The 27,010-nt window shown below is 42.2% G+C and overlaps 1 protein-coding gene across 2 annotated transcripts; it reads left to right on the top strand.

Annotated features, from left to right (window-relative positions):
* Positions 1 to 64: 64 nt before the first annotated feature.
* On the top strand, positions 65 to 26,950 carry pkn2a (protein kinase N2a). Of its 2 annotated transcripts, none has more exons than XM_020649281.3 (23): positions 65 to 368; positions 7,711 to 7,875; positions 8,321 to 8,456; positions 12,506 to 12,660; positions 15,411 to 15,540; positions 15,666 to 15,811; positions 16,033 to 16,246; positions 17,618 to 17,803; positions 17,987 to 18,096; positions 19,427 to 19,570; positions 19,769 to 19,844; positions 19,966 to 20,122; positions 20,221 to 20,347; positions 22,039 to 22,175; positions 22,633 to 22,708; positions 23,380 to 23,471; positions 23,573 to 23,749; positions 23,844 to 23,906; positions 24,004 to 24,080; positions 24,294 to 24,436; positions 24,532 to 24,639; positions 24,790 to 24,870; positions 25,070 to 26,950. In XM_020649281.3, the coding sequence occupies exons 1-23, from the start codon at positions 348 to 350 to the stop codon at positions 25,271 to 25,273; spliced, it is 2,925 nt and encodes a 974-aa protein (XP_020504937.2). In that variant the 5' UTR covers positions 65 to 347; the 3' UTR covers positions 25,274 to 26,950. The 2 variants fall into 2 exon arrangements, with proteins under 2 accessions (XP_020504937.2, XP_065809891.1); XM_065953819.1 differs by lacking the exon at positions 65 to 368 and adding an exon at positions 5,153 to 5,383.
* Positions 26,951 to 27,010: the final 60 nt, after the last annotated feature.

Here is a 27,010-nt window from a genome sequence, read left to right as displayed (position 1 = left end):
TGTGTAGTAAGTGAGCAGCAGCAGCAGCAGCAGCAGCTCCTCTGGGCGGACTCTCCCACTGTAACCACCGCCTCTTTCTCCAACTGCTCTGGGACACATTCATGCCTCCACTCTCTTATTTATGATCACCAGTCCGCCCTCCAGGACCCTTCTAGGTCGGTGTGACCGCATCCATGAAGTGTGAAGACGACATGGGAGTCCCCGTGTACCCGAGATGACCGATGATTTGGTCAAATAGTCACTTCTTTTCGTCGCCAGAGAGGGAAACTTAAAACAAGGCTTGTTTTTGGAGTCCCACCTCCCCTCCTCTCTCCCCGTAGGATTTGATTCAAAGGCTAAAAACCAAGATGGCCGCCGATTCCGTGCAGGTAGGAAAAGTTGACAACTGTTTCGAAAAGTGCGCAAACTTTCTCCAAGGGTTCAATTATAAGTTAGCGCACGGTTTTATTCCGTTGAAGTTCAGTGGCTGCGTGTTCATGGTGATGTATGAAAAATAGGGAACGGCCTCTGTAAGATCCCACAGGGTTGTCTGGGAATTATCCATGGATTGAGGCCTGGGAAACAATTATCTAAAGTTACTTCTTCTCAAATATGCAATATTGTATCTCAATGTATCCCAAGTTGTATCCGAGACGCTGCTGTGTTGTTTGATGTACCGCGACGTGACGTCAGTGTTAAACATGTAAAAGTTCTAATACCTGTGAAATAAAGTTTGTTAAACGTTATCGTACATGACTGTAGCCTCACGTCAAGTTACCCAGCACTGAACTATTAATGGACTGTGGTTATTAATAAAAAAAAAAAAGTGTTGTAAATGTTAAACCTATTTTCATAGTTTGTGAGGAGCTAGTGTTCACTGGTTTTGATAGTTTTCATGTTTTTCAAACTCGTTACACACCGGATGAACTCAGCATGTCACCGGCAGCGTTAACACAAGGCAGATCAATATTCTTACGTTCAAATGCAACGTTTTCATATTAAACGAAAGATTAAGTACATGTTTCAAGCTTTACAATCGTAGTCTCATCATTCTCCCATGAACAGCCATGACTCACTGATCAATGTGGTTTCACTTGAGTGACGTCATACTGCAAATAAATCTTTTCCTATTTATTTAAGATAGCGTCCAAAGACCTGAAATCATCCACGACATTTATTTAATCACGTTTAACACTAAATCAATCTCTGCTTCGTCTCTGCCTCTGTTATCTAAGACAGGTCTGATTACTTATACATTATTACTCATATTCACCGGGAGTATTGGTGGAGGGAAAAGATTACAGCAAATAACAAAAACACTTTTTTTTTTTTTTTGATGAGTATACGTTTGAATGTTTCTTGTTCATTTGATTGCTGGGGCTTGCACAGGCTGAAACTGATCACTGAAGCAACAGGTGCTTGGGTGAACCAGCTGGATCATAAAGTGTCTTTATTGTACACAGTGCCATGAAAAGATGTCTCAGCCATGAGCAGTTCTTTCTACACTCGCTTACGCTGTTATGTTTTCATAGCAGACCAAATTCAACTGTGTCTTATAACAGAGGGCAAGACCACCTGTTTCTATTCTTGAATATTGAACATAACTGGATATTGACACCCTTTACTGATATGAGATCCCATTAATTCAGTAATATATTTATATAAAGTCATCAATTGGCTTGACTGAATGAACTATATTAATTTAAAGATCTGTTTAAGAGGTATGGATCTGTAGTGTACCATCATTATTTGGTTCCCCCCCCAAATTTTTTTTTGTATTTTCTTTTTTCTCGATTTTCTAAACTTATATTTTAACATTTTTAAATCATCAAAAACAAAATAAAGAATTTTAATGTTGAAAATCACAGCATATGGAGGGGCTGCTAGCTGAGCTGCTGCTAGGTTGCTTAGCTTATTTCAAGGTGGACAGCTTTCAAAATATTATCTAATTCTAATGATATATCAATAAGGTTTAAAAGGGAAATGTAATTGCTTAAATGTAATGATACAGAGACAGTTAACATTAACTGAAAGACTATTTCAATAAGAAGTCAAGTATAAAATGATCTGTGGTGCCTTTCCACTGAGCTTTGTTAAAAGTAAAAAAAACTCATTTTGTGTTCTTGACACCCAGTCATTTTGTGGGCACTCAAGTGGAAAGTCAAACTGACCCCTCTGTTCGAGCTGGGATGCTCACTGCCTCTGAATTACCCTTTAAAAAAACTCTCTCTCTGTGTTTGGGACTCTTTACTCTTTATGGATTATGTTTCTTGTCAATGACAAATAGTTACAGTTATTGTAATACACTTTTCCGCTCTGTTACATTCAGCGTTTAATTAATTTTCTTACACTTATCTTACTGTCCATTAACATAGCCCTGAAGTGTGAGACATTACCTATAGTTTGTCACAGTGTGGGATATGTCTCATGCCGGTGTGAAGGCTGCGTTTTGAAGGATCTGCGTTTATTAGCCTGTGTTGCTATTTCTGGTGGGCATCGGAGCACCGGGGCTGTGGCCAACACTCTGCAGCCAGCTGCGGGGGTGAGACAGCAGGGTGTCAGGTTGTAGGCTGAGATAGGCCTCGTGCAGAAATGGAAAGGGTTCAGTATTTAAAGCTTGAGCCTGGATAGTGCCCTCAACTTTTCCATTGTCCCATTGTGTGAATGGAGCTCTTGCTGCAGGAGCTTTCAGGCTTAAAGAGCGAGTTAACCTTCTTACACTTGAGGCCTAGACCTAATGTTTGCTTTAACCTCACAGTTTCTTTTCATGTCTCAGGCCCAAGAAGAGCTCTTTTACACGCTCAAGATGTTTACACAGAACAGTTGCTTTACACCTCTATAGGAATATGTATTTTTTAACTTTATCAAATAAGGGTCCTAGATGGCAATTCACATAACTTCAGCTATAATGTTTTAGTTTTTTGGGGGATCAAATGCCCCTTTTTCTATAAATCATATTCAGCAAATAATATTTCTTTTGAATATCGAACTTAACATGAAGCTCAAAGGTTTTAGAAATGCTTTTCATTTGTTGTTAGCCTTAAACATTTCACTAAGCAGCTAGCAGCCGAGCCACACTGACAAGAACAAGCTCCCTCCATCCATCAAAATCTGTATGCATTGCGGTAAGAGTGGAAACATTTGCTTACAATTCCTCCCTCACTCGTCTTTGAACCTAATAAGTCCTGAGTCCTGGTGCAGCGTCACTCCCCCGACAAGGCAATACATTCAAGCAGCAATAAATGATAAGGGCCTTACAGGTAAAAAGAGCAATCCACAGAAGTATTGTACCCAGAGAGCAGCAGCCAGTGTTACAAAAGAGAGCGCCCTTTCCTCTTTTCTCTGGATATACTTTCTGTGTTTGATCTTAATTTAAAGCTCAGACTTTCTGGGTCTACCGCCTGATTTATTTCCACCTTATCTGATTGGCCTTTCATGGATTTCCTTGCATTGTTGTGCAGTAAAATAGCCCATTTTGGGTGTCCTCACGCTGTCCTTTAACCACGCTGGGCAAACGGCTACACTGCAAACAAGTTTTGCAAGGCATTGAGCAGAAGACAAGATTGGCTTCTCCCCCTCACACAGAAATTCTTGCACTTCCAGGAGTTGGTGACCTCCGTTTAACCTATGAGTCACCAATGAGCCTCTGGACCAGGATGTGTGCAAACTATAGTTTCCTCTGAAGTGAGCACCTATAGAGGAGGAGGGGGGGGTGGGAGCATTCATGAGGGTTGGGCGAGAGTATGACTGAGCCCATGGAAATAATTTATCTTACCTATGAAGGTTTTCCCCACATAAACATAAATCTATCTGCCAGAAGCCCAGAGGATGATTTCAGTTTTCCTCTAGGTTACTGTAAATCTGAGGTGTCCAGACAGAGCCTTGGATCCTTGTGCAGCTTCTTCCTTTCAAAAAGCTTTTTTCTTTGTCGATCAGTCCAAATATTCATCACAGGTTTCTGATGTTACCAGGTTGGGCAGGATCCCGACTATAAAAGGGACCTGAACAAACCAGATAAGCCATCACTTACACTTACAGTATTGGGGGGGGAAAAAAGGGTTCCAGTTGTTTATCAGTTGATTTTTTTTAAAGATAATTGAAACCATTGACACAAGTGAAAACACAATTTGACGTCATAAAAAATCCCTATTTAGTCTCTTCAATAGGCAGAGGCTGTCAGGATGAACTGCTAGCAGAGCTGCTGCTAACTTTAGCCGAGCTTGCTTTTGTTTAGGGGTTAGGATTCCTTCAGAGTTAACCGTCCATGAGGACTTAGGAGCAGCAGAATTATCCACAGAGGTATCCTCCTCTTCAAAACAAATTCACCAGGATATTAAAAATTAGCCTAAACAACAAAGGAGTTTCATATCAATCATCATTGTCTCTTGGGGTGCCAGATAGCCTTAGCGGTTATGACGCGTGTACAGGGGATAGAATCCTCAGAAGTGTGCAGCCCCAGTTCGACTCAGACTTGCCATCTTTGCCGTGTATCGTTCCCCAATCTGTCATCCCTGTTTCAGATCTATCCACTCTTCTTCTTATACAATAAAGGAATATAAGCCCCTAAATATCGGGCGATGAATGCTGCAATACTGCACAATGTAATCACACATTGCACTTTCTTCTCATATTGTACAGGCCTGAATTACTGTCGCTACTTTTTGTTCCATTTAGTCCTTTCTGTCTCTTTAAAGAAGAAATTCACCTTCCTCTCATGGCAGCTGTGTAATCTGACATGTGTCACTGTTTCTGCTTTGTTAAAGGTAGTTCTGTCTATCTCGGGTGGAAATATCCAATAAGTTATCATTGTTGTTATCAACGTAAAGTTTATCCAGGTCCCCTGTCTAGATCATCTCTAGCCACTGCATGAATAATACTACTGAGTATATTTAGCTTTGTGTTACAGTGTTACTCAACCTCAAACTTCATCTTTATCTACTCTCAGACTTGAATGGTTTTGTGAGTGTGGGGGGGGGGGGGGGGGCACAATGGACAGCCAGTGTTTTGTTTTGAACCTGGGTTAATTTTAGACTCAGTCCTCTCCCTGGAGTGAGATTAGGTCCCATTCTGGGCCGCTCTGACCTCACAACGTTAAAGCTAAGAGGGATTTGGCTGTCGCTGCTTGGACAGTTTATCCTCCCTGTTGATGTCAATGGTCTGTGGGGAGAGAGCTTGCAAAATGAGAGAGAAGCAGACGCTAGCTGCGTGAATGAGCGTGGCTATGGACGGCGGCTCTATCAGCTGTGGCGTTGCCTAAACCTTTTGTGGATATCTTTGCTTTTACTCGACGGTCGAACTTCAGCGGAGTTCATGTTATGACAGTTTAGTCAGGCAGCAGAACATGCGTGGACTGGTTTGTTCAACTGATCTAGTGATGGAGTTGGATGAGAGCGATGAAGCGATGGTAAGGCAGAAATATTGTCTTAGAGGTTTTGCTTAATTGTCTTGAGCTTTCCTTTTGAAATCAGCTGAAGCGGTTGTAATATTTAATGGTGGGCGGATTTGAACCCATAACTTGCGGTGGTAAAGTAAACGATGGCTTGAATGCAAAACAGACCCTGTGGTTGTCAGTGTGATGGGCTGTTTTCCACATCTCATTATGCCCTTCTTTTATTTAGAGAGTAAGCTCATTGCCACTACACCGTTGTGGCTCAGACTCAAAGGGCAGTGGAATCTGGTTCAACCAATACATTTGACTGATTTTGTTACTTCTGTTATCTGGAGCTGCAGACGGTGAATTTGAGGTTGGTCCCCTTTGCACTGAAGATATTTCCAAAACATCTGAGGTGACAGATGTTTTATAACCACCATGCTTTTGCATTACTAATCAAATAATCTTAAGCCTGTTTTTAAGCAGTTACTCACAGGTTCAGATTATACAGTGTGGTTTAATAGTTGTAACCACGTTATGTAATTGAAAGAATGTTTTACAACTTGAAATGTGAAATAAGATGTTTTTAAAGTGAAGAACTTGAAAGGAATAAACAGATTCTTCACAGTAATGCTTGAATAGTCACAGTTTTCACCAGCGCAGCACTGAATAGATGTTAAACTTTAAAGCTGAAGCCATTCAGGAAGTCTATTCTAATCCCTCTTTAGTACTGGTGACGGCTTTAAGGATGCAGGTAAATGTTGAGTGACAGCAGCGGTAAAACAACACGCACACAGACTGGCCCAAGTTCAAAACACACCACAGCTTGACCCTTTGATAGTCTGGGCACGCTGCAGGAGTCTCTAAATGCTGACAGGTGGCGAGATGATTTTCAGAGCATTGAAGGTGGTGTCACTGGTGCTGCGTTTATTTTATTTAAACTTGTTAATATTTGTGGTGAACGTTTAAACAAAATGTTGTACTTAAACTGCAGGGAAAAAACCAGCATTAGTTCTGTTTTTGTTTTTATTTTTTTGGTAACGTCAACAGTTAATCAAATAGTGGCATAGTGACAAAACCCAAATAAATAGCACAAATGTGGCTAATTCTCCATCTTAGACTCCGACCTGATGGTAAGTCCTGAACAAAAGGAAGCTTGTGCTCATTTATAGAGGACAGGCACAACAGACAGACTGACTGAAATGCACAGGTGAAGACTTACCTGTATATGTGCAGGATACATTCTCCAGCATTAGTTCTTTCTTCAGCAGGTGTTTATTTGCAGTGAGAGGCTTTCTGAACGCTATCAGGAGAGGGGCTTGTACTTGTTCCCGCTTATCGTCACGTTCTGGTGATGCCATAGTAAAAGGCATGTTTAAAATGTTTGCAGACATACCCGACATTGGTTGGACTTGATGACACATGTTTTGCCCCTTTTTTGCTTGAAACCTCTGTAAGGATGTAGCAGTACACAAAATTCACTGAACAGTATGTACAGCACCTCACACGTTTCTGGGTCTCAGTTTGGTATTGTGCAGTCAAGTAGGAAAAAAACCCCTGAAAGAATAAAGTCTTTTTTTTTGTATCATGTATCTTAATGAAGTAAACATTGTTGGTACTCCGTCAAAGACCCTTCCCTGTGGATGATCTCTGAACAGCTTCAGCTTGAGCTTGTATGTCTGTTGTTTCCACAAACATACTCGTCTTCAGTTGGACGACATTCAGTTTGACTCTAATCTCTGTCCTTTTGAGCTCGACTAGCCTGGCTAAGACAACTAGCCGGTTACAGCTGAGTCGATAAACAACTGGTGCGCTGCCAAAAGATGCTTGCCAATGCTTGCAAGGAGTCAACAGTAAGAGACTGAATCAGGTTTGTTTCGAAGGAGGTGGTCACATAAAAAAAACGGCACAGAGCAAATGTAGCATTAATAAAAACATCATCATTATTGACCTGTTTGATAGGGGGAAGAGAATCTCACTGATTACTATGAGGACCACATTAACTGCTGGGCTGAAACCATTACTGTTGCTCTTCCTGAGTTTTCTACAGCTTCCTCACCGTTCATGACAAAATGGAATTACATGCGTTCTGTTTTGAGGCAGTAGCTCAAGCTGTTGGGAAATATTGAAGGTGTAGCTGTTCTTATTGTTGAGAGTGTAGCCTGTTAAACACTGTCTGCACGGCCTTTTTGTTGACGAGGTTACTGACCCTGGTATGTCCTCTCCTCCTCTTTTTGCCTGCTTGCTTATTTTCCTCCTCCTCCTCCTCCTCCTCCTCCTCCTTCTCTCTTGCTGACTTCCTTTAAATCACATTCTTCCCCTCACCTCCTCTTCTTCATCCTCCTCTTCTGTCTCTGCAGGGGGATACCAGGGGCCAGATGGTGGCGGAGAGACTGGGTCTAGGACACAACCTGGACCTGTCCGACACCATGGTCCAACAGAAGCTGGACGAGATCAAGGAGCAGATCCGGCGGGAGATCCGCAAGGAGCTGAAGATAAAAGAAGGAGCGGAAAACCTACGAAAGGTAAAATGGCTGATTTTAGTTTGAAAGTCTTTCTCTCCATTATTTGGTATTCCTCGCCATCGTGTTGGGTTTCTCTGAGATATATTTCGTAAAACAGAAAGAAGAAGAAATCTGTCAACATGTAAGAGACTAATATCCTGACTTTGAGCACTGAGCACGGTCAGTCTTACAAATAACATTGGTCCTCCGTTCCCGTTAGTCAAACGATATGATCTATAGTTGAACCCTTTCTGCCTTTTTGATGTGTTTGAAACTCTCGGCTGTTAAAATATAGTCTTATCTGGGAAAAAAAGCTCTTAGAATATCTTTCATAAGGACATTTCACAACCTTTTTCACCAGCTGAATAATCTCTCCCCATGACCACTAAACCACCATCATGGAGTTTTAAATCTTCATAGTCAATCATCAGATTTCCTCAAGTCTCCTCCTCTCTGCTCTCTTCAGGTCACTACAGACAAGAAAAGCCTGGCGTATGTCGACAACATGCTGAAAAAATCCAACAAGAAGGTTGAGGAGCTTCACCAGGAGCTGCAAGAGCTCAACGCCCACATCGTGGTCAAAGACCCCGAAGAGCTGCTAGGTAACGGACGTCGATGTAGCCACAGAAGATTAGATAAACAGTCAAGTGGTAATAACAGCTGGTAATAACAGAAAGAAGATATGCTTTATTAATCCAGCAAGGGGAAATTCAATTATACACTCTGTTGTTGAACATGCTGCACACACAGGCTGAAATACACACACATGCACAAACAGGATCCTGTGGACACGCAGAGTGTGAGGGCAATTCCTAAGGAGTTGAACTGGGAGCTGTCAGACAAATTTCCAGATTTGGTCCGCACCGGGACTTGGAACACTCCAGGTCCCAACCCAAGTCCCTACAGACTGAGCTACTGCTGACCCCCGCACTAAACAAAAACACATAATATGACGTTGTCGTCGTTTGCTATTACGCTATCATGTTAGTTGATTTCAGGGCTAACTGTAGGGTTAGCCAAACGACTGCTTTTATATCCCTTCACTCCTCGACAGTGATGGAGGAGTGATTATCATTGTTCTGTTAAACACTAACTAACTATCTTTTCATTTCTTACATTTTTGGCCCCAGACGTTTGAACTGTGTGTTTTAGTTGTCGGAGGTCAACTCTCCCCCCCCATCTCATTCTCATGAATTAGATTTTCCATACTGTAGGTCTGCTTAATTTTCATTTTGATATCGCGGGCAATGGAAAACGTCAGTAAGGGGACAAATCTAGATGAGGATTTGTATAGATAGATAGGAACTTTATTAATCCCTTGGGAAGGTTCCTTCAGGGAAATTCAGATGGGGGAACCTTCCCAAGGGGATTAGTAATCGCTTTAATAATATATCTATACAACTACATCTGTGAATATTGAACAGCTTTTTCTGAGCATAATAAGGTTGGTTTCCTCATACAGCTGATTTTAATTGGCAGCTGAAAAGCAGGTGTCCTTGGTTGCATGAGTTTTCTACAGTATTTCTTTTATTTCTTTTTCTTAAGTTAAGCTGGGATTGTTACAAAATAGCCTTCCAATTATTGCCATTTCCATTATCACCTTGTTCACTCCTAAATACTGGTTTTGTTTAAACACAAGATATCACTATATAATACGTTCGGCTACACTGTGTCACCTATATGAGCTCACAAACACACAGAGCTCATTGAGTGTTTGGAGGTGACTCACTCTCCAGAGGCTGACATTGTTACATTCCACATTCCACCGACGGCTACAATGAGCTGACGATTGTTCCCCTCCGAGGCTGTTGAAAGCCCGCTCCTGTGCGTTTGTCCACAACAATGGAATTAGGAGAGAGTTAGACCACAACAGCAGTGTGTGTTCAATGATGTTTTGTTACAGTATTTGCCTCATAAGTGTCGTGTGTTGTTGGAGGCGAGTGTGCAGGTGAATTCAGGAAGAGAAGGAATGGCATTTGTCTGCGAGTTAGCATCACATCCCCCTGGTTCAGTTGACCTTAGGAAGTTGAGGACGGTATGTGTGCGCGAGCTTGGGGAGGGGAGGGAAGTTGTCTCGGTAAGGGTTTATCTTACGTGGGAACAAATTTAGCCTGACTCCTTATCTAATGAACAAGGACTTTATTTTTAAGAGACGTGACGCCAGCGGAATGTCGCTGCCTATTGCAAATTGATGGCGAGGGGGCTGAGGGCAGCTAAACTCTCAGTCGTGACACACATTTTGTTAATTGTGAGAGGACAATTGCTTCCTGAAAGTTGCTTTATCTGTAGTTTGTTACACGAGGGAGTAAAGACGTCGAGGTTATAGTCCGTCACTCTCTTGAAGAGACGTGGACAGAGTCGCTCTCAGGCGGCGTCTCAGAGCAGCCGCAGCCCTGACACGAGGTCACCAGGCAGGTCACTCTGTCACATATGACCTCATTCAAGAAGAGACTTTCCCGAAGAGTTCAAGTCCAAAGATGCTCTCCTGCCAGTCCTCATATTATATCTGAACCGCCCACTCCACTTTTGGGTCCAGTTTTTCTGAATGATGATGTAATAAGATTGTTAGCATGTTCCTTATTGCCTTCTCTTCGGACACACATGGGGTTAGTCTGAGGGAGGGTTCCCCTTGTCATCTATCCAGCAGTGACATCAGCCCTGCAGCTATTCAGTAGCTCAGTATCTGGTCCTCTGGCCCAGCGTAGGCTGAACCACGCCGAGAGGGAGGGGCCGCCGGGTGCTTGAATTCTTGGCTCGATGCGACCTTGACAAAACTAAACCCCTCCTACGCAGAGAGGAAACCCCACGTAGTCTGGATGACATAAGCAGCACTTACGCATGTGTTTCTCTTTCTCATGACGCTGACCTTAACTCGTCTTTGTGCACTCGCAGTGACGCCGCAAACTCTTTTTATTATGCAATAAAAACGTTAATGTCAGTTTTGCCCCGAGCCCATGTTCAATGTACATGTTGCTTCACAACTCAGCGTTCAAGTGTCCACTGTGATTGTCCCATCTAGCTCTTTGCCTGGGGAGAGTGAACATCCTCCCTTTCCTCCTCAGAAGCCTCTGCATCGAAGCTCTCAGCTCATTAAGGGTCATTAGATGAATCATTTAAAACTTTCAGTTCAAAGAATCACATGCTTCCTTTTCGCCTGTGCCCCGCAGGTGTTCAAATAAATCTTCAGACATTCAGAGGGAATGAATCAGAGTCTCGCCTGCTGCTATCAGTGTTTGGCAGAATAACTGATTTTGCTCACACGTTTTAGTGATCTCAGTCAGACGTTACACTTCGGGGAAAACTGTCTATTTTCATGTTTTCTGTTGGAGTTCAAACATTTTTTTTTATGGCTTTGTTTTGGATTGGGTGGAACTGTGTTGTGTCTCTTTCTGGGACTTTTCTAAAGTGACACTTTACGACATACAGAAACTGAACTAGCAAGTCAAGTCAGGAGAGGTTAGGCAGGTTTTTTGCCCACTTCGTGTGTGTGTGTGTGTGTGTGTGTGTGTGTGTGTGTGTGTGTGTGTGTGTGTGTGTGTGTGTGTGTGTGTGTGTGTGTGTGTGTGTGTGTGTGTGTGTGTGTGTGTGTGTGTGTGTGTGTGTGTGTGTGTGTGTGTGTGTGTGTGTGTGTGTGTGTGTGTGTGTGTGTGTGTGTGTGTGTGTGTGTGTGTGTGTGTGTGTGATCCCTGTTGAGGGGTTTTCTCTGCACCTTTTCGTGTTCAGACAAGACAACAAAACAATGAGTTCATCTCCCAGAATTGTGGTCAGGGGTTATAAGACATCGTTCTTGTTGTCACATTTTGTGTGTGAGTGATGCGTGAGTAACTTAAAAAGCCTAAATATGAACGTGTCGAGCATCACTCTGGTTTTTAAGTTGTGCGTTGAAAAGCTGTGTTCCCAAAAATAAGATTGACGTTGCTCTGATTGTGTCATTGTCAGCGGCGTTCATACAGTATTTGCATGCACAGTTATGTCACTGTAGCTGTAGTAGTTATCTGCAAGTTCACACTTGTTTTTAGTGTTTTGTTCCCAGTTTCTTTGAATAGAGTTGGCTGCAGGGTTTCCCTCTGCTGTCAAACTTTTGAAAAGAAATTAGGTGAGAGCCAATGAGAAAACATGAAATCAAAGCATCATAACAAATCTAATTCCATTATTTTTAGTTGGTTTGGTGATTTTTTTTTTTTTTTTTTTTTTAATACCTTTTATTTGTTTGATCACATGTTTTTATGGTCTGTGTTTGGAAAAAAGGAGTTTAAAAAAGACACATCTGGTCTAATGAAAAGTGTCACTCTGACACAGTTTACCGGTCTGAAAGTCTGCTTCCTGTAAAATCTAAATGTTATTGACTGGAAGAACTGTTTGAGCTGAACTTAACAGCAGCCCTGTCTGGATTCATTTAGCGACTTCTGAAGCTGCTACCTGACATGTTATTGTAAGCAGTGATTGCTCATTTCACTGAGCTGCTTCACTGTTTAGCTTACTTCAAAAGGGCAGGCAGCCAAAAATAGCACTTACATGCTGAGTGACTATTTACAGTCAGTGTATCTTTGTGACAAACTCTGGTAGCACATGCAGAGTCCGTATATCTGTGCTTTTTCCTGAGGGCCATAAGAGGATGACTCTTACTACTTTTTTTTTTCTCATTACCCAGAATGCCCTTTGACCCCAGATACCCCCAACAGTGAGGTGAGAATGTGCACAAGCAGCAGCCGCCTGGCCGCCCTGAAAAGACAGAATGACATCGAGCTCAAGGTCAAACAGGGAGCAGAGAACATGATTCTGATGTACTCCAACGGACCCTCCAAGGTAAGAGTCAGCACGGGGGAGGGGTCACATGACTGTTTGGGTTTGAGGAGGGTCATGTTAGACAGTGGGACACAATAATACACATCACAAAACCCTTTTTTAAAAAGTCAATCAGAAGAGAAACTAAGGATGAACAAATTCGGACTTAAACAAACAGCAACAGTTTATGAAACAACTTTCTGGTTTAACTTTGGATCAGTGCACTGAAAACAAACATCCTGAACAATCAGGACTACTGGCAACTTTATTTTTTATAAATATGTGCTCACTTTCCACTTTCTCTTAGCTCATTACCTTTTTGGATTTTAAGTCCTCTATCAACTACGATCTATCTCAACCTTAGACTTTGCATACATTAATAACAGTAAGGTAAAATAAATACATTTAAAAAGTATATGTTTATATACTGATTTAGCTGAGAACAAAGTCAGGACAGACTTTAGCTCATTTTCCACCAAGCGGAAATAATAAATAAATAATATAAACATTTATTGACGTTGTCTTTGTCAAAATGTGGGAATGGTATCAAAATAACTGATCCATATCGTCCTACTTTTTTTGCTTCCCTTCTGTTTGTGGTGCAAAGCATACCAATCCAACCCTAAAGGGGGGAGCTAGACATACTGTCTGTTGATTGGTCAAAAGAATCACCACTTTCGTGAACACGCCATGTTTAGAAATACACTGGATTTTGAGAGAGTAAATTGAAGGCTGTTGTTTTTTTTGGTTTTTTTTGTGGATAATGTCAGCTCGTAGCACCGCTCCGTGGACGACCTGGGAGGTGCAGACCTTCTTAGGGATCATTAGTGAAGAGGAGGTGCAGGTCCTTTATTGTTGCCCTTAGTTTGCAGTATTGGGTTCTTCGTTGAATTTATCGGCGGGCTACACGATGTCATGTTGCTATGGTGTCACACTCTTATGTGGCGTACGCGTCTATCGCCATCCTGGTTACACCCCGCGTACCAAGTAAGGGTTCGTTGGCTGTTGAAACGCAAGCAAGATCAGGTTTACTGTTCCAAACTGTACTGAACCAAGCCAGACCGCTTTGTGGAAATTAGGCTTTATAAAACCGTGTTTTAAGGATTTCCAGAGTCACAATTAATCATTCTTATTAGCGTATTTATTTTTAAAGCTACCGTAGTCTTAACCACATCAAAACTGTAGTAATCATTCCTAGTTTAAAACTGGTTCTCAGTCTGCAGATGGTGGAATGGTGCATGTAGGATTTGCTTGTTGCAGCCTCCCTGTAGGGGAGAGGGAAACATGAGAAGGCGCTGACACGTACTGTGTGTCATGCATTGCTGTTTGTTCACAGAGCTCTTGGGCTCTCTGCGGCTCCTCTAATGCTCAGAGAGAAACACTGTAATTTAGTTGGGATGTGTGTCTGTGTGTGAAGTCAGCGGGACTAATAACAGCTGGAGCACTGAGAGCTGCTGATGCCCATCGAGGTCCGTTGTGTCTGTGGTAATTGAAGCCACTTTGTAGTGGAAGGTTAAGTGGAGTGTAAAGTTTCAGTAGAGTCATCTGCACTCTGCGAGTAGTATACTGCCTCATTTATTCATTTATTTGATTTAATTTACTGAGATCCCCATCAGTTATTACCACAGTAACAACTATTCTTTAGGTGTGTCTCTGTGGATGTTTGAGATGTAAGTTAAGTTACATGCGAAAAATAAATCCTTAATAAACAATTTGTTGTTTGGGGAATGACCTTTTTTTTTTCCCTTTCAAAGCGAGTCATCAGTACCACTGAATCGTGTTTGTTGTGTGAAGCTACAGCTTCCAGGAGGTTAGCTTAATAACAGTACAAATAACAATTTGTTATTTGCACACTTCAAACTGTGGTCTGAGTGCAGGAAACTGTCCAGAATATCACTGCCCCTTTGCCAAGAAGTAAGGATTGCTTTGACATCAAAGCATATGAAATGATTTGCTTTGAACATATCTGACTTTAAAACAACTTTTTACCCGTACACCTCAGTTTATTAACCCGTTGCTACACCCCAGCATGAAGTCCACAAATTGTCCTTAAAACTTTGTGACGGAAATTTGCTCTGATATGGCTTCTGTTTAATAATTGTCTGCTTGTTGAAGTTTATGTCATGTTTAGTTGTAAAGTAGAATAAACATACGGTCCTTTTTAATAATATACAAGAAAACACAAGAATGTTTCATGCAGGACCTCAGCAGGTAACTAAAGTACAGTAAATGCAGTGTTGGGGAGTGACAGTGTTTTGTAGGTCACCTCCACATGTCAGACAGACAGAGGCACCTTCCAGTTGGAAGTATTCCTGTCATGATGTCAGAGAGGAAATGCCTTCTTGACGGAGGTCTTTCCTGAACGCAGCCGCGACATCCAGGATTTAAACTTCAGAGGAATTCTGGGTGGAGTTTGCTTACTTCACTAACTGTGTGTGTGTGTGTGTGTGTTTATGTGTATTTGAGGGTCAGCAATTACAACCCACAATGAGATTCCACCTTTTTTTTCATGGATAAGATTTTCCATGTGGTCACTTGGGCTTTAGCTCCTATTAAGGGCATGAACCGGCACCATGGCTGTTTTGGATACAACAACAAAACACAATAAGTGACGAAGGATGATGTCCATGTAGTTGTTGCTTCCTGGTTGTTCTTTACTTTGAAGTAGAAGTATTGGAAGTAAAGGGTGTGTATACATATATCAAAGTGGGATTTAATTCAGTTAATCCTGCATTACAAAATTAGTAATTCATTTCCATTGCTGTTTGTAGGATCGTAAGTTGCTAGCAACCGCCCAGCAGATGCTTCAGGACAGCAAGACGAAGATCGAGTTCATCAGGATGCAGATTCTCAAGGCCAGCCAGGCCAGCGAGCTGAGCTTCGAGAGTAATGATGTGATGGGTGAGCCCCAGCTTGCATTCTAATTCTACAATATGTCAAGGTTTGAGGAGGAACTTCACAACAGACAGAATATTCCCAAATGTCTTATTGTAAAGTAATAAATCTTGTCCTGCCTTGCACTCCAGACAAGCCCATAATCAGCCCGCTGGACCTTCGGGTGGAGGAGCTTTGTCACCACGCGAAGATAGAGTCTGCTGTGGCCGAAGGAGCCAAGAACGTCATGAAGCTCCTGGGAACGGGAAAGGTCACAGAGAAAAGAGCACATTCAGAGGTAGATGTGTCTGTGGTGTGCATGTAAGCAGGTTTCTGTTCATGTAAAATCCACATCTTCTACCCCCTTTGGATTGTAACTGAAACTAATCCCTGCCCTGCTGCTGTGCTCCTGTCGAGTAAACTGGACTGTGTAATCAGTGTGTTTTTTCATTCCAATCTATTCCAACATATTTCCTCCTCTGATTTTTTTTTTCCACCCTCTTCTCGTCCTCCCTCCAGGCCCAGGCTCGTTTCAATGAGTCCAGTCAGAAGCTCGACCTCCTGAGATATTCTTTGGAGCAACGCCTCAACGAGCTGCCTAAAAACCATCCTCGCAGCATCAGCATCATCGAAGAGCTGTCTCTGCTGTCCTCACCGGCCCTCAGTCCCAGATCCAGCATCATCTCCACACAGAACCAGTACAGCACCGTGACCAAGCCCGCCGCGCTCACAGGTAACTGGACTCAAGACACAGTGACTGTTATTAACCTTTATTAACATTCATCTCATAACGGCTTCTTGTGACATTCAAACCCCTTCTGTCTTCTCAATAACCTTTAATGTCTGAAGGTGAGGTGTTCTGGGGGAAAATAATTCTTTATTCCCTCTATTTCAAAGGATTTTTTGTTTAGCTGTGTATTGTGGATGATGTATTTTGACCTGTGCTGTCAAAAGAATTAAGATTATTTTCTAACAAACAAAACAAAAACCCTGGGAGCTATACTTGTTTCTGTCTTTAACAAATCCCACAGTAAACTTGTACGATTTCTTCTCTTTCTCCTTGTTTTGCCTCCAAAACAACGTTTTTGTCACATGGCTTTAAAATGTTGGCACATTTCAAAATCTAGATCTGAGTTGCTCTGAGGAGACATTTTGGGTTCAGATTATTTTTCAATGTGTAAGTCATTTTTTTTTCCTGCTAGGTAAGTCAAACCATCATAATAACCATCCCCTTATTCAGGGCTCAACATTATAACTGGCCCGCTGGCCCAGATGAATGATTGACAGTCCGGGCCAGTTAAAATACTGCCTGGGGGAAAAAAAAAAGACTGTAACACGTTCTCAATTTCACAGCGGTATCCTCTCAAACCGGTGTTTTATCAGTAATTATTTTTTAAACGTCATGCTAATAACTGCTACAGCATCAACGTATCAAGCGCTAGTGTGCGTGCATGTGTGTCATAGTTGAAAGGCAGCCGACGGCTTTACTGCTGTCCCTCCCACGAGCACGCTCGCTACTCTCAAATTGTACACTCGCACACAGATGTTAGCGCAGGTTTTCTCTGATATAAACCACGTTTGGTAAAACGGTTTTAAAACCATCAGATCCCGACAAAAGCCGAGCTTAAATCAGCATTCAAAGGAAAAAATCACCGGAAGAGTCGAGAGTGACAGCAGGGCATGACGAAAACAGAACGGAGAAGAGTTTCGGCCACAGTGACAGACAGCTGGAGGAGCTGGAACACGCTGCAGCTAAATTTCCCCTTAAAGTTAAGACTAGATCCTGGTAAAGATAAAAGTTATTCACAAAGCATCTTAGCCCTTAAGAGATCTCCTAAAGTAAAGATCTAAGGATGAAGAGTTTCTCACAGAGAAAGGTAATCATAACAATTCCAGCTCTATCACATCCTCTTATTCATATCAATCAGATTTAGTAGACTCTTACAGTTACCAGCATGGTGAATAAACAGGAATTTAACTTAATGTCAACCCCTGCCTGATAGATTATTCTATGTAAAATGTGCAAGTAAGGACAGCAGAACATCTTTAAAGAAGAGGCAGACCGTTTGACTCATGGATGTGTATCGTCTCCTCCTCCTTCCAGGCACGTTGGATGTCAGGCTCATGGGCTGTCAAGACCTTCTGGAAAATGTCCCTGGTCGTTCTAAAGCTGCATCTGTCCCACTGCCGGGCTGGAGCCCCAGCGAGACAAGATCGTCCTTCATCAGCCGAGCCAACCGAAACCGTGGTGTGAGCTCACGTAACCTGACAAAGAGCGAGGAGCTTTCCAGTAAGTCCGCCTGAGCTCGTACACTGTCTGGAAATAAGTCAATGTTGATCAAGAAGATTGAAAAGCTATTCTGTGATTTCATTGAGCTTTACTTAAGTTACCAACGAACTACAGCTGGACCATGATATACATGTTAGACTGCCCACTATCACTGGTCACAATCAGGACATTGTGTGTCCTCAGATGAGATCAGTGCCGTGTTGAAGCTCGACAACACGGTAGTCGGCCAGACAAGCTGGAAGTTGGTCAGCAACCAGGCCTGGGACCAGAAGTTTACATTGGAGCTGGACCGGGTAAAAAAAAAAAACACATTCACACTTGTGCCTAGAGGTGGGCGATATGGGAAAAATATCATATCACGTTTTCTTTTTTGCAAAATCACGATTTTATCACAATTTCTTTCATACTGATCTTTAGACAAATTTGTAAGTTACTGACCAGTTCAACCAAAACTATTTTCCTGTATAATGTTTTTAAATGCACAAAAACTGTGCTGACAAGTTTAATCTATTTGAAAAACATCTTTGTAGGACGTCTGGAGGTCTCACCCAGAACATCTTTAGCAACAGAAATGTCTTTCCCTCAATTTGATCAATATTTATGCACAATTTGAAGGTTTTCCTCACCACTTTGAAATTATGATTTAGTTGTGTCTCCTCTTTTTGTGTTCATCGGGATGCATTCATTTAAAAACATGTAGACTTCAAGTTCTTGTGTTTCTGTTCTATTTTAGCCCTGCAGAGTTCCTATAGCTGTAGCTTCATACAGGCTCTGCAGCCTTTGTTGTTTTTTATGACATCATTGGACTAACTTTAGTTTAGTTTATATATAATCAAACATAATACAGAATGTGTTCATTCTGTGACACATGATCAAAGTAAGTTTTCCTGAAAGAAGAGTTTAATTCATAGAGGGGGCGGGACATTGTTGATTGACAGACAGACAGTCACCATGGTTACTCACTCTCACCTGCCTGCTGCTTTGTAACGTTGTTTAGTGTAATCCCTATAAATTCAGTTATCACAACAGGTGAGGTTCGGGTGGAGAAGCTTGATAGTAACTTTTAAAAACCCAGAGAGAGCAGAAAACACCGACAGCAACATTTTAAACACCGGGGTTATATCGCTCATCACTGACTGTCTGTCTGAGCTCCGCTCTGTCTATCTCTCTGCAGACTGAACGCCTCTCCGGCTCGTTTAGAGTTTCTTGTGTCACTATCCGAGATGTAAACTTAACTGTGCAAACTATTCAGGACACTACTGCAGATAAGTTAACTGTTGCTCACAGCGTGTCGGTTTGAGAAAATATCACAACAATTGCATATAACCGGGATGGAGTTGTTTTTGCGGACTTTAGGCTACTTTTAAGTTTCGTTTTCGTTTTCACCGCTGCGGAGCAAAAGAGGGGGAGATGTGTCTGTGTCGGAGCATAAACTGCAGCATGATAGAATAAACACGTTAGCCTGGTTCTACGATCTCTCTGCTTTGGCAGATCGTCAGCACGTTAAAATCCTTCACGATCTAAGATCGTTATATCGCCCAACCCTACTTGTGCCATTGACCTACATCTGTGCTGTACACTTGGTGTTGTGTTTGACATTTGTTTGTGTGTCCTGTCCTGTAGTCTCGTGAGCTGGAGATCTCGGTCTACTGGCGGGATTGGCGTTCGCTGTGCGCTGTCAAGTTCCTGAGGCTGGAGGACTTCCTGGACAACCAGCGTCATGGGATGTGTCTATACCTGGAGCCACAGGGGATGCTGTTTGCTGAGGTACACACACACACACACACACTTTTCACTTATCCGTGTTGATCCATGCTGTAATGTTAAATCCCTGTTTGCAATGTTTGGAAGTGGAAATCTGGAAATCAGACATGCTGCATGTGAAGTCAAACAATTGACTTTGATCTTTTACACAATGTACTGACTGTTTACTATGTTGTCTAAATTTTTGTTTTTCCACTTTAGGTAACGTTTTTCAATCCTGTCATCGAGAGAAGACCAAAGCTGCAAAGACAAAAGAAGATTTTCTCGAAGCAGCAAGGTGAATTGTGATTTCCACTCACACATGCCAATGAAAACCAAAGCTTAATTGGTAACATTAACATATCTTCCATGTGTTCGCTCTTTATCTCCCTGTCTGGTGTCTGCCTCCTTGTTATCAGGTAAAACCTTTCTGCGAGCCCCTCAGATGAACATCAATATAGCCACGTGGGGCCGCCTGGTGAGAAGAGCCATACCGACCGTTAGCACCAACTCATTCAGCCCTCAGGTGGCTGATACCGGGCCCAGCAGTCTGCCTGGATCTCCCACACCCAGCAGGTACTCACATACTGAACAACATGGACTGCCGATATCCAAATGTCATTAAACGGATGACATGCTTAAAAAAATCTTTGTGTTCCCCTGTCGATACGCAGCGACCCACTGGTGACCAAGCTGGACTTTGACAAAGAGCCCACCCCAGGACCCAAACACTACCCAGTACCCGATGACAACCGAGAACCTCTGGTGCAAGGCCAGCTGCCTGACAAAGAGGAGGTCCAGGTACAGTGATGAAGGAGACGCTGATATTGTTAAGGAAACACTTCACATAATTGCAGGTAGAGGACAACAAACTGCTTAAGAAACATGGCTGCCAATAAATACTCAGCGTGCTTCATAAATGACTTGACTGGATCTTGTTCAGTGAGGTTTAAAAAAACAAATATGTCTTGGACACTTTCTTTCAATTAAATGTACCGTGAAATCCGGTGTATAAGACGCACTTTTAATACCTATTTTTTCATCTGAAAAGTTGGCTGCGTCTTATACACCGGTGCGACCAAATATACCAGTACAAAATACTGAAACACACGGCGTCATTACAGCGGGGCAGCAGCCCCTAGCACTGCGACCTGACGTGATTTAAAAACCCTTCCCCATTCATTGTGTATTGAAAGTTGAGTGCACGCTGTGCTGGGAAAGACGGTGACACAGACCAGACCTGGCTGTGTGACTTTTTTCCACATCTTTTCTCCCTCACGAGGTCATAATCGTGCATTTACAGTAACGGTGGTATATTGTTCCGTAAATAAACCTTGTGGAGTGCTCTTTTGATTGAAAGAGTCCTATATTAAAGTTAAAGAGTGACCAGCGGAGTCGGGCAGAAGGACTCATAAGCTAGCAGGTCTGTGCCTCACAAGTCACAACTTTCCCTGCAGCAGGCTGAGAGCACAACTGCCGTACTGTAGCTAGTAGGAGCGCAAACTCACGAAATTGAAAACAGACGGAACTAAAAGAGCGACACAGCTGTACAGAAACTGCACGTTGTAGACATGCTGAACACAATATAAATCGTCACGCAGGAAAACAGTTTCAAGTTTTTTTTTCTCTTTAAGAGACCTTCAAAACAGGGTGCGTCTTATATACCAGTGCGACTTATATTCCGTATTTTATAAATCTAAATAAATCTTTTTATAAATAAACCATTCCTATGTACTGCTTCATGCTCGCTAAGAGTTTTATGAACAGTATGGCCATAGCACTGATGACAAAGGGCTTTTTGGGGGGGCTTTTGCAGAGGACCCGTGGTTAGAGTAGGAAACCTGGGTTAGAGAGAGTGGAATGACATGCTGCAAAGTGCAGAGGGTCTGAGCTGATCCTGGGCCGTCTGCCTCAAGGACCTGTGATTATCAGAGCGTAAATGTGAAAATGATCGCGTCATAGCACATATTACTTTACTTTCCCACAGTGACAGGGCAGCTGTGGCTCAGTGGTAGAGTCGGTTGTCTCTCAACCCTAAAGTTGGGGGTTTGATCCCCAACTCCTGCTGCCACATGTTGATTTGTCCTTGGGCAATGAAACCCCCCCCCCCAAAAAACACACACAAATCCATAAGGGGGTGCTGGGTCCGAAAAACAAATAGGTATGAAGAAGCAAAGGGTTTATTCACCAACAACAAGCCAACATACTCTTCATCAGACTTGGGCAAGACGCTTAACCCCAAGTAGCTCCACACAGCAGCGTGTGAATGTGAATGAATGGATTAGTTAATAAAAACCGATGGACACTTCACATAGCAGCCTCTGTCATCAGTGTGTGAATGGGTCGGTGTGACCTGCGGTGTAAAAGCACTTTGAGTTGTCAGAAGACTAGAAAATAGCTAAACAAGTCCATTTATTTGATCTTTCCCCTTTTTTTTTTTTCCCTTTTTCAAAAACTTTTCTCTCCTCCTGCTGTGTGTTCCCTCTCTGCAGGATGCCCTCGCCTCCTTCGACTTCTTGAACAAGAGAAATAGCATAGCGGTGAAGCCAGACCTGGACAGAGTGGTGGAGCACGAGATCCAGCATCCCGACCTGGAGCTGATCTCCATCCAGAAAGACTCGGAGATAAGGTTAGAGAGCCATGTGTCTGCTGTGTTTGTGCCTCTTTAACAGCCTTTTACAGTAACGCCAAACAAAGAGATGAATTGACGAGGGTGAGGACTTTGACTGCTGTTATGATGCACCAGCTAAAGAAAAATGTTTACTGAAAGAATAAAATAAATTCTGCTCTCTGATTTTCAAACTGTGAGTCTGAGGGGAAGCGCAAAAAGATTTTAAAAAACCCATGTTTACCTTGAAGCTGAGTTCATTGTTTTGTTCCAGCTCTTGACACTATTGAGCTCTAATGTGCAGGCATGCCAAATGTGAGTGGAGCTGCAACATTAACACGGCTGTAAACACTGCCCCCTGCCTGTAAATCCCCATATTGTCATATTTTCTGCTCTAGGCTGGTTATGCAGTGAATTTACAAGCCTCTCTTTGAGCTCATAAATATTGGATACTAATGTAAACTTGATTGTTTTCCAGGGATGAAGAGCAGTTTCACTTCAGTCTCAAGGACTTCAAATGCGTGGCCGTCCTCGGTCGTGGACACTTTGGAAAGGTGTGTCAGCATGCCACAGCAACAATAATTCATTCTTCTGTCTACATAAGTTCAACACAGTAGGAACAATCCCAGCTGTAGTTATCCAGAGCTGAAGGAGTCTTCCTTTGACGTTGGTTGTTATGTCTTACACACAGTCTGAGCCCAAATACACTAAAGTTACTATTAGATATTACAACAACCCAAAGCATCAAATACACATATTAGCAGATAGAACTTTCAAATGCTGGCATATGGGGGCGCTGGTGGTGAATCCGGCCTGTGGCTCCTTTCCCGCATGTCATTTCCCTCTCTCTCGCTCCCTGATTTCCGACTGTATCCACTGTCCTAACTTTCAAAGAAAAGGCACAAAAAGCCCCCAAAATAAATCTTAAAATGTAGGCATATTAGGTAAAAAAAAAAAATAATAATAATAATAATAATATATATATATATATATATATATAGAAAGGAGGAAATAAATTCAGTTAGTTGCCAGGGTGTGTAGAATACAAGTTTTTTTTCGTCATCATCATGAACATTTGATTCAACATCAACACCATCCTTGATATCATCAGTATCATTATCAGTTGACTGATGGATTTATGTTGAGCAATAGTCTTTCAGATAAAAAGCAGACAAAAAGCTTGAATGAAGTTTTCCTGAAGTGTTCCTTTCCTCCGCCTCTTCAGGTGTTGTTAGCCGAATACAAAAGCACCGGAGAGATGTTTGCCATCAAAGCTCTGAAGAAAGGAGACATCGTGGCTCGCGATGAGGTGGACAGGTAAGCGTTTACAAACTGAATACTTACGTGCATACTGAAAGTTGTTAATGTGAAAAAAAAACGAGATTGTAATTCAATTCTTTATCTTTCCTCTTTGTCAGTCTGATGTGCGAGAAAAGGATTTTTGAAACGGTCAACTGCGTCCGACACCCGTTCCTGGTCAACTTGTTTGCGTGTTTCCAGACGCAGGAGCACGTTTGTTTTGTCATGGAGTATGCAGCGGGAGGCGACCTGATGATGCACATCCACGCTGATGTTTTCGCTGAGCCCAGGGCTGTGTGAGTGAACTCAATCAGATTCTGTACAAGCGACGTTTCCATCTCCGTCTCTGGCATAAACTCATGGCATTCGGTTTCTTTTGTATCTTTGCAGGTTTTATGCTGCCTGTGTCGTATTGGGATTACAGTTCTTGCATGAACACAAGATTGTGTACAGGTGAGTAGTTTAAAATAAGTCACATAAAATAGTCCATAATCTGCAAGCGGCAAACAGGTTTTAAAAAAAAGAAATCCGATTTTGTTTGAATTTGCAGAGATTTGAAGCTGGATAACCTGCTCCTGGACACAGAGGGTTATGTGAAGATCGCCGACTTTGGGCTTTGCAAAGAAGGTAAAATATAAAACCACGTTATGTTGAAAGCTTTGTATTTGAACTTCAGACTAAAAGATTGCAAAAGTTTCTTCTGACTAATAAAACAAAGCTTTAAAATGTCTGTAAAACTAGCAGCCTGAATAACCTCAACACAATAGGAGAAGAAAAGGCAGAGAGTGATTTATTCTGAGGAGAGCTGCTCCTTTATACGTCGGACTGTTGTGTTTTCAGGAATGGGTTTCAGGGATCGCACCAGCACATTTTGTGGCACACCGGAGTTTCTGGCTCCAGAGGTTCTGACTGAAACATCGTACACCCGCGCAGTCGACTGGTGGGGGCTGGGCGTCCTTATATTTGAGATGCTGGTTGGGGAGGTGAGTGCATGTTCACATACACAGTGTTAATGATGTACATGAAGCAGCTGTTGTCAAATGCTCATATTTTTTCAACTTGGCACGTGTCTTTGCAGTCGCCCTTCCCTGGTGACGATGAGGAGGAGGTGTTTGACAGCATCGTCAATGACGAAGTCCGCTACCCACGATTCCTCTCGACAGAGGCCATCTCCATCATGAGAAGGGTGGGTACATACATAGACCAAGAAATCAGTCGGAGAGGACCATGTTCAAAACAAATGAGTAGTTGGCAAAGTTTTAGTGGATTATTTATTCTTAGAAAATGTCTCTTGTTTGATATTTATACAATGAGTTCTGCTTCCTCTCGGCTTCAGCTTTTGAGGAGAAGTCCAGAAAGACGACTGGGAGCAGGAGAAAAGGACGCAGAGGAGGTTAAGAAACATCTATTCTTCAGGGTAAGCAACAAAACCAAGAATGCAATCCCATATTCAAGCTAGCTGACCCCCCTGTTTCCAGTCATTATGCTAAGCTAACCTAGCAGTAGCTTCTCGTTTGACGGAGTTATGAGAGTGGTATCAAACTTCTTATCTAAAGCTTGTTTCAAACTTTCCCTTTCTAAGAAGATGTAAACTCTATCTTTTTGTTTTGTTGCAGAACATGGATTGGAACGGACTGTTGTCCAAGAAGGTGAAGCCGCCATTCGTGCCGACCATTCAGGGCGCCAACGATGTTAGCAACTTCGATGATGAATTTACCTCAGAGGCTCCGATCTTAACCCCGCCCAGAGAACCCCGAGTGCTGTGCTCCGAGGAGCAGAACATGTTCTCTGACTTTGATTACATTGCTGACTGGTGTTAGCTCCACGTGACCCCGCACCCTCGTCTACACAAATACAGACACACACACTGTGAACCAACCAACACAGCGATGACTGTCACATGATTTTAAAACTTTCCATGTTGAGGAAGAGGAGCAGACGCGGCTCTCCGAGCCTTCGGGTAAAACTCTGTGCCATTGAGAAGAAAAGTCCAGAAGCCTCCTGAGGACCCCCACTTATTTTTTTAATCCACATGAAGAACTTTTTTTTTTAAAGAAAAAGAAAACAAATGAACTCTGTTGTTTGAGAGTGAAGGAGTAGGGAGATGCTTTTTTTTTCTCCTGCACACGTCGCCGTGTCCATTGTCTGACCACTGAGAATGTTTTTTCGTATGAACTCTGAGAAGACGACTTCATCACAATCATGTTATTCGGCCACCGTCGTCAGTTGTTTTGATCTGTACAGGTTATATTCAGTCATGTATTTTATTGTTGTGTTTTCCTTATTTACGAAGCGCTCGCCACAGCTTTAGGACATTTTATCTCACTGTAAAGTTCTGCCACCATCATGACTCAAAGTGCTGTTCAGTGAACCACAAATGCTCAAAGCATCATCACTGAACAGTCAACTGCAACTAACATCCTGACTACTACTGCTGCTTCTTCACTTGAAATCTAAATCAGTCTTGACACTACACATCTCCATGGTTAGGGGCCTGATCTTTGACCACAACCCACACCAAAATACTGATACACTAGCTTCAGTTAACAGTCCACCCAGTCTTACTCCATCTATTAAATAACCATCAATGACTTATCTGGAAAAATAATGCAAAATTTTTTATATTATCGTCTGTTCAATGCCCTCTAGTGGCTACATTGAGGATGACTTTCAGCTGATCTCAGTTCAGGTGTAGGTGCAGCCCTGTGATTGGAGCAATAAAATCTAACTTTAACATTAAATGAATTACATTGTCAGAGTAAAGATCAATGAAAGTTATTTTTCTTTTTGTTCCTCAGTGAATAGCCAGTTGTAATGTATTTGAAGCAATTTTTTCTTGTTACCTCAATCAAAGTTTGAACACTAACGTGACAGTTCAAAAGCTACCGAAACCAAACTGATCCTGTCCCTCTGGAAGCAGCAGACCAACAACTCCTCATGGTTAAAGAAAAAAACAAATCCAATTGTTGGACTGAGAGTGGTGCCAAGGCAAAAGGGCAAAAAAGAGAAACTTGTTTGTCGTTGGGGCTGAGCAGTTTATTTGTTATCATACTAAACTGATTCTGTTAAATTGCCATTGAAAAGCCTCCCAGACTGTTCTGTGATCAGTTTAATTTTCTGTGGAATCAGCAGAGGACTTTGTCACTTTGCATGTTTTCCATAAACTGACTCAAATGTTGGAGACCTGTTGAAAGGAATCACTACAGGGGAGGGCAGGGTATATTATATATACATACTGTATGTACACAGTTAAGCTGAAAGCACTAATTTTATCAATAGTTTTTAATTATCTACGTTTCTTAATGATGAAAATAGATTGTACAAAGTTTTTTTTTTTATTCTTTGCTTGTGCATGTTGTTGCCAGAACAGATGAAAATGTAATGGATGGTACACCAATACTCAATCCCAACTGTTGCTGTCCCCCCCGGTGTAAAAGAGATTACTGCAGCCATTTGTTGCCCATCATGAATGCACAAATTAAACATTTGTAATAGTGGCTTTGCTCTGATTTTTACCCTCTGACACGTCCTGATACTTCACTGCAGGTTGTAAGTGT

Source organism: Labrus bergylta, chromosome 4, assembly GCF_963930695.1.
Source record: "Labrus bergylta chromosome 4, fLabBer1.1, whole genome shotgun sequence".
Taxonomy (NCBI): Eukaryota; Metazoa; Chordata; class Actinopteri; order Labriformes; family Labridae; genus Labrus; species Labrus bergylta.
Note: the sequence above shows the minus strand (reverse complement) of the source record. Positions and strands in the feature narration are given on the sequence as shown.

Excerpts from the sequence above, each read along its gene's own strand:
- pkn2a (XM_065953819.1), top strand. The coding sequence starts at position 5,321 with ATGCGTGGACTGGTTTGTTCAACTGATCTAGTGATGGAGTTGGATGAG. Across the intron at positions 20,348-22,038 it reads CTGACAAAGAGGAGGTCCAG|GATGCCCTCGCCTCCTTCGA; the intron begins GTACAGTGATGA and ends CCCTCTCTGCAG. Across the intron at positions 22,709-23,379 it reads GTCGTGGACACTTTGGAAAG|GTGTTGTTAGCCGAATACAA; the intron begins GTGTGTCAGCAT and ends CCGCCTCTTCAG.